Source organism: Podarcis vaucheri (assembly GCF_965113315.1).
Source record: "Podarcis vaucheri genome assembly, chromosome: 7".
NCBI classification, from domain to species: domain Eukaryota; kingdom Metazoa; phylum Chordata; class Lepidosauria; order Squamata; family Lacertidae; genus Podarcis; species Podarcis vaucheri.
In genome coordinates, this window is record NC_138765.1 from 89,900,330 (window position 1) to 89,908,099 (window position 7,770).

The window sequence follows — 7,770 nt, forward strand, 5'->3', positions numbered from 1 at the left end:
TCTTCATCTTAATGAAGAATGTTTTCAATCTTCCATAGGGACTGCTTAAGTATGTCATAATTTTGGAGAATGTTCTCTGAAGCAAGAGAGGAGGGGAAATGGCTTGAGCTTAAGATACATTGCTGGATGCCAAAGTGCAACCATCTACCCACGCAAACCTAAGTTGCTCTTTCAAGCAGCATCAGCAATGACTCTTCCAACTACCGTATTTTTTGCACCATAACACTCACTTTTTTCCTCCTAAAAAGTAAGGGGAAATTTCTGTGCGTGTTATGGAGGGAATGCCTACGGGTGGCATGCCTATGGATTTTCCTCCTCTAAAAACTACGTGCGTGTTATGGTCGGGTGCGTGTTATGGTCGGGTGCGTGTTATAGAGCGAAAAATACGGTAATCTGTTCCCTTGAAGCCATGGGTCACTTTCCCACCAAGTTTTGCTTGCTTCCCAGCCTTGGATCAGTTAGCTAGCACATTTTCTCCTCCTGGTTCCTGGAGGCTAGGCTAAATTGGTCTGTAAGGTAAAAGTAAGGGTAAAGGACCCATAGATGTTTAAGTCCAGTTAAAGGCAACTACAGGGCATGGTGCTCATCTCGCTTTCAGGCTGAAGAAGCCAGTGTTTGTCCATAGACCGCTTTCTGGGTCGTGGCCAGCAGGACTAAACCGCTTCTGGTGCAACGGGACACTGACAAGCCAGAGCACATGGGAACGGGTTTAATTTCCTGCCACAGTGGTACCTATTTATCTACTTGCATTAGTGTGCTATCAAACTGGTTGTAAGTAGTGTCTGTTCAGCTTTAGAATGCTAAAAATTTGAAAGCTCACATATTTAGAGATAAAAGAACTAAGGTCGCTGGTAGATTTGTACAGCTGCCCTTTCAAGAGAAGTGACACCCACTTTCCTCCCAGAAGAGCTGTACCTCACTCAAAAAAAGGAGGGAGGAATACCACCACCCTCTTCTGCTCCAGCACAAGAGGAGCTACAGTAAAGAAAAAAAACTCCAAGGCACACACAGCTAGTTTTAGCAGCTGGGTTAGACCATAAAGAGAGAATTCATTCACACAATGAGTCAAAGACTTTATTAGGTTTCAAGGAATGTGATACATCGTGATATAAACAGCTACGTAGCTCAGCCCTGTATCCAGAATTCATAAATGGAGAGCTCAGCAAAGCTTTGAAGCCAAATCAGGGCAATTGGTAGCCAACCAACTTGTAATGGGCTCCACAGGAGGGGCAGCGCTGGGGATTTCCCTTGTGCAGCCAGAACCAGATCACAGTGCTGTTGTCCTCTTCACCTGCAATGTGTGGGATAAAGTAGATTAGGCAAGATACTGCAGACACATTGGCAAAATGTACATAGGAATGATGACGGGGGGTTGCATCTAGGCAATACAAGTTGATTCAATAAAAGAGCAAGCACAAAGAAAAAGTTGATTAATAAACTAAATCACCAAGAGTGAATTTAATAGCCACTCAAGCTATTAAAGAAACTACTTTAGGCAGAGGCCATTTATGAGGCTTGTTTTGTTACACTGATCATGTCTAAGAGTTCAACTGCATCTGCAGGCAAGCCAACAATTTGCCTTCACAAATTTTGCAGATGTTCCAACTCAAACATGTCACATCTTCAGCCATATTCTTCCCGCCTACCCAAAGGAAGTTCAACACAAATGAGATGCTTCCCCCACCCCAGGCAACACTGATTTCACATACAGATAAGTGACTGCACAAGAAAGTTCCCTTGAAATGATGTGAACAAACAGCACTGAGCCAGAAGCTATTTCTGTATTTAAGAGAGACTTACAGATGCAGCCCACAAGCCTCTTGTCTGTAATTGAAGGGACTATGTTGGGGTCTTCCTTTGTTCCAGCATATCGTTTGGGTGGTAGCATGTTGTAAGGATCCTACAAGCAGCAGGAGAGTTGAAGACCACTTTAGAAACCAAAAAAAATTACTGCACGTGTTCCCAGTAACTATTTGCCTTTCCCACCCCTGAGGTTTGTGGCAGCAAATCAGCTTGCAGGCGAATGCCCTAGACATTTCCCATCCCCCTCCAGCCAGTTATTCTATTTGTATCATTTTGTCACTAAAATACCTGATTTCCAAGCCAAGGTATGAACTCAACCACACCCAACCCAGCAAACCTGACAGTTTCTCAGATTCAGTTCAAGTACTGTACTATGGAGCAGATAAAAACCAGTCTCTATCTCTCATTTGATGGAAGCACCAGAATGTTATTTATTTATAAAATGTTCTATACTGTATCATAAAAATGCAGTGGTTTACAACATTGTAAAACAATAGAGTAAAATAATAAAAAATCAGATATAAAAGGGGGAAAACTAAAAACGAGCACCAGTAAATTATTGTGGGGGATCTACTCAATTGATTTCCATTTAGCTGAATACTGAATAAAGAGAGAAAATCTTTAGTGGGACAGGCTGTTGCTGCTACCTAATAAATTCATTTTTAAGCCTAAAGTATTCTAAGTGATCCAATTACAGTGGTATCTTGGTTTAAGAACAGCTTAGTTTATGAACAACTTGGATTAAGAATGCTGCAAAGTAGGTGTTTTGGTTTGTGACCTTTGCCTTGGAAGCAGAACATGTTCCGCTTCCTGTTGAGTGTGTTCCATTTGTAAACTGAGTCCCCCGCTGCTATGGGAAAGCAAGCTTTGGTTAAAGAACACTTCGGTTTAAGAACGGACTTCTGGAACAGATTAAGTTCATAAACCAAGGTACCACTGTAAAAGTGCCAGTGTTCTGGGGGAAGTTACCAGTTTTTTACCATTTATACTAAAGGAGCACAATCACAACACAGTTTTATCAATAAAGGTCATTTTCCTTGCTTGTTTTTACTCACCAGCCCCTTCTCTAAAGCTTTCATGGTTTTCCTCTCCATTCCTGTAGCCTGTTCTTCATCACTGGGAATACCTAGGATAGAGAACAACAGTGAACTGTTGGGGATGAAAGAGTCTTCCCTATGTCAGGGAAGACACCAAGTATTTGTTTTACTACCAGTGAGCCTCTTGGCATCTGTGCCCCTGGCATTTACCTCTTTGTCCAGTCCATGTCAAGTGATCCAATGACTTTTACCATACCATTTTAAATTGCTTTCCGTTTCTGTTTCCTAAAAGAAGTATAAGAGAAGGCCCTATATCTGTTTTGAGATCCCAAGTTGAAATTTTGCAGGAAGCTCTTTGAAATATTAATGCATTTGGAGGGGGGGTGCATTTTTAACTATATTGATTTTTAAATCATTTTTTAAAGTATAAATTTTGTAACTTAACTTTATGCGCCAAATCATATTAAAGCCTATGAAGTTCTGAAGAGATTGGTATTTTTAGTTTTGAAATATCTCAGTTCTGGACTGAGCCATGTTTAAGGTTTTTGTGCAGTCCGGAAAATCCCCCCAAAATTAAAAACGGAGACCTGGGACTTTCTCTTCTACTGTATTACTTTTAGGAAACTGAAAATGGAAGCAATATAAAACGGCAAGGTAAAAGTCACTGGGTCCCTTGGCAGGGAGGCGACCCTGGAGAAGCGCGGAGGCTCCTCCCTGTTTCTGCTCTCCTGAAACGTCCCTCCAACGCGGCCCGCATTCCCCTCGCCTCTTCCCGCCACGCCCGGGGAGCCCAAGGCGGCCAGGCCAGGGCGGCCCCTGCCCTCCGCGCAGCCCCCGTGGCAGTCGCGGCCGCGGCGGGGGAAGGGGCTGGCGGCCGAGAGACCCCCAGCAAGGTCCCCCCGCGCCTCCTCCGCCCGCCGCTCACCTCCGGCGCCCATGGAGCGGGCGGCCCCCGTCAGGCGCAGCGGCCCCCGGCCCAGGGGACTCCGGCCCGCGCTGAGGCCTCGCAGGGCCCCGCACACCCGCAGTAACCTTGACGCCATGGCAACCCTCAGAGGAGAGAGGCAGCCTCCCCACAGGATCTCTTCCGCTTCCTGCCCTTCACTTCGCCGTCTAAGACGCCCGCCCACCTAGTTCCGGTGATAAAAATAAAACAAAGCCCCCATTGGTCGTGACGCCCTGTGGGCGGGCCCAGGGCAGCAGCGCTCTCGCGAGAATGGCCGGGCGGGAGGAAGCGCCGGGCCGGAGAGGCCGTGGGCGGGAGGCGCCATCTTTAAGCCAGAGGCCGTTCCTTGGGAGTGGTAAGCCCGGCCGTAGCAGAGCGCGGCCTGCTCCCTGGGAAGCTTCAGCTGCTCTCCCAAACAAAATGCCCAGCAGCCCAGATGGGAGGGGAGTCCAACACGTGTGAGGAGATCACAGCCCGAGTCCTGACACGCCTTCCTTTCTGACAGGCTCACCTAGGACTGCCGTGCGTCCGGACTTTCCCGGACAAAAAAAAGTGATGTCAAGGGCGGGGTTTACGTCCTGGATCTTAGACAAATCAGTCGAAAAATCGCGGTGTTTTGTGGCGTTTTTGCATAGAGAAGAAGAAGAGCTCAACAATGTTGGGGTCTTCCTTAAAAAAGCTCCACAACAACTTTTTGGGGGGTCGAGGTTTTTACTTTTTGAAGCATGGCACCCCTCTGCTCACACCAAAGTCGCATCTTTCCTTGAGCCCCACACGCCATGTGAGGAAGTTCCCCGTCCTGCGCTGGGCGGAGGCAAACCCAGCCCGCCTCCCTCTCTTCTCCCTTCCCTCTGACAGAGCCTGGCGTCCCAGCACAGCACTCCGCCCCAGGCAGGGCAGCTGCTCCCGGACTCCGGCCTTGGGCTTCTGCCTCAGTGTCCCCCTTCCTTCCATGGGGCACGTGGGGCAACACATCAGAAATGCCTGCGTGGTTTGGGTGCCTCTGTGTCCGCGTGGCGTGTGAGCGCCTTTACTGGCCTCGCACCGGGTTTCTGGCCTGTTTCCAAACATGCTGTGGCTGTCCCTCTGGTTGACTGGTTTAAAATATATTTCCCATCTGTGCCTGGGCTGAATATAAGAGGAAACACCTAGAATTTCACCATGTCTGTTAGATAATTGCTGCAATTCAGGATTATATATGCCAGCCTTCTTAGGGTCCCCAGCATGGTGCCTGCGGGCAGCAGTGTACCTACCAGTATCTCTTACAGCACCTGTGAAAGGTCTCAGTAAATATCCCCTCACAAATCCAAAATGTATGAAAGACTTTTGCTCTTCCTGCTCAGTTCTTGTTACATTGAACTCTCACCACTCCAAACATGTCCACTTTGCAGTGGGTGCCAGGAGTGGATGCCCACTTTCTCTTCTGAACAAAGGGTAGGTGCACAGGGCTTCTCTTTCAGAGCAAGTGAAGTGGGGTGGTGGCAGGTGTAGTTCCCTTTCTCACTGGTGAGGGTGGCTGATGCAGGGGCATGCCTGCAACATTTTGTGCACCAATTTCTCTGCTCTTTAAGATGTGGCAGCCATTCTGTGTTATGCAGCACTCCACTCCTGGCACCCACTTTGTGACTGGCATCCACAGCACTCTCTCAAAATCCCATGTGCTCACTGCTATTCAGGACAACTTGCAAGTAAAACATTAGAAAATGCAATGAAATGGCATCAAAGTAATATAAGATGAAGAAAGGTTCAACAAATAAAGCAAATACATTAGGTAGGAAATTATTTATTTGGTAAAACAAAGGAATAGGTAAAGGTAAAGGGGACCATTAGGTCCACTCGTGACCGACTCTGGGGTTGCGGTGCTCATCTTGCTTTCTTGGCCGAGGGAGCCAGCGTACAGCTTCCAGGTCATGTGGCCAGCATGACTAAGCCGCTTCTGGAGAACCAGAGCAGCGCACGGAAACGCCGTTTACCTTCCCGCTGGAGCGGTTCCTATTTATCTACTTGCACTTTGACGTGCTTTCAAACTGCTAGGTGGGCAGGAGCAGGAACCGAACAACGGGAGCTCACCCCGTCGCGGGGATTCCAACCGCCAACCTTCTGATCGGCAGGTCCTAGGCTCTGTGGTTTAACCCACAGCTTGAATTAAAAAAACCCCTCTTTACCATCTGATGAAAGAACAAGTGAGGGAGCCAGTCAAGCTTTCTAGGACCAATAATTCCATTATATTTGCTGCAAAAACCCCTTCCATATCAACCTGCCCTTACTCTAAGATCAGCAACGGAGGCCCTCCTGGAGGGCCATCCTCAGTATCAGACACCTGGTGTGCTCTCCTGGGCCCAACTCTATGTAGGTGGCTAGTTAAGATGCTTCTTTTTGATGGGCACTTAAGGAGAAAAGCTGCAACTACTGCATTAGCAATGATTTGTTGTTGTTGTTTATTAAATTTCTAAACCGTCCTTCCTCTGAAGATCATAGGGTGTTTTACAGTATAAAAACACAAAAATACCATAATGACAAACAAAAACAATAACTCCAAACCCACAGTTAAAAAGGCCAAAGATTGTTTAATTTGCCAAAGGCCTGGGAGAAGAGAAATGTTTTTGCCCCTCCAGGAAAGGCTCACTCTCATGTTGCAATTCTCTGGATCTCATGGAGGAGGGCCTCAGATGATGGTTGTAGAGTCCATGTAGCTTCGTAGGGGAAAGATGACCCTTGAGGTATTGCTGTTTAACACTTTATTGGGACAAAAAACAGCAGTTTGAATTGGGCTCGGAAACTAATTGGCAGCCACTGCAGTTGGATCAGTGTTGTCTGCTCAAACCGTCTTGCCCCAGTGAGCAACCAGGGCCCCAAATTCTGCACCAACTGAAGTTTCCCAGCTGTCTTCAGAGGTAGCCCAATGTAAAACACATTGCAGTTATTTAACCCAGAGGCTACTAGAGCATAGATGACAGAAATTAGGCCATCCCTGTCCTTTGATGAGTCGTTACATGTTTTTAAAGGCTTGTGTCATTTTGTGGGTTTTTATGGATTTGCCTGTTGGAAACAATCCTGTGCCTTTATGCAAATTTAAAATAAATGAGCTTGTATACATACTTAAGATACGTATGTCAGAGGCTGATTTATAATTCTATTTCATGAATGATTCATGTTCTTATGTAGCTGCATTGTTTTATAATTTCTGAATGTCCCATGATCATATTATGAAGCAGTCGTGTTCTATGTTATACATCAGTGGTTCCCAATTAGGGGTGCGGGGACTCCTGGGACTCCCATGGAATGCATCCAGGGGCTCTGCAGGGGCCCTTGCCACCTCCCCCCACTATTTTTCTTTTTGGTCATTTTTGCATTTTTGTTATATCACAAATTGTATGGTCTGTTTTAGTGCTGTGTAATTTTTCAGTATATGGGCCAAAATTGGTTTTGAAATCTCACTGCAATAACGATTTTGACCCGGCAATACACAGCATGCGAGGGAGAGCAGGGCAGCCGATTGCAAGTCTCTGCCTTTCCCTCACACTGATGGAGAATATCACTTCAAGGCACTGTTGCACTACCTTCCCCTGGCACTGAGGCAGAGCAGCTTTTCTCTTATGTTTAATTTTTTATTCGTTGTTACACATATTTTCCAGCATATCATCCTTTTAAACATTTCAATTTTTTTGGCTATCACAGCCTAGGACTTCCTTCGACCTTGACCAGTGATTTTCTAAAATCTTTTCTAATTGTGCATTTTGTTACTATAATTATTGCTATAAATTCAAATCTTAAATACAACTATTCTTAATTCTCTTCGCAATAATTTATATAATACACCTTACAAAACTTCTTTTAACCCTACAAGTGATGTTAATTGATTGCAATTGCTTTCCAAATATATCGTAATCCTTTTCCATTCCCTTAGGAAAGTCTGGTCCTGCTGGTTCCGAATTTTCCCAGTTAGTCTTGCCTTCTCAACATAGTTCATCAGTTTCTCTTGCC

General features: G+C 46.0%; 1 protein-coding gene across 1 annotated transcript; it reads right to left on the reverse strand.

Moving 5' to 3' along the window:
- Positions 1–1,052: 1,052 nt before the first annotated feature.
- COX5B (cytochrome c oxidase subunit 5B) lies at positions 1,053–3,920 on the reverse strand. Its single transcript, XM_082230706.1, has 4 exons — positions 3,766–3,920; positions 2,859–2,929; positions 1,801–1,900; positions 1,053–1,291 (listed from the first exon to the last, which is right to left on the reverse strand). Exons 1-4 carry the CDS (start codon positions 3,881–3,883, stop codon positions 1,182–1,184), a joined length of 399 nt encoding a protein of 132 aa, XP_082086832.1. The 5' UTR covers positions 3,884–3,920; the 3' UTR covers positions 1,053–1,181.
- Positions 3,921–7,770: the final 3,850 nt, after the last annotated feature.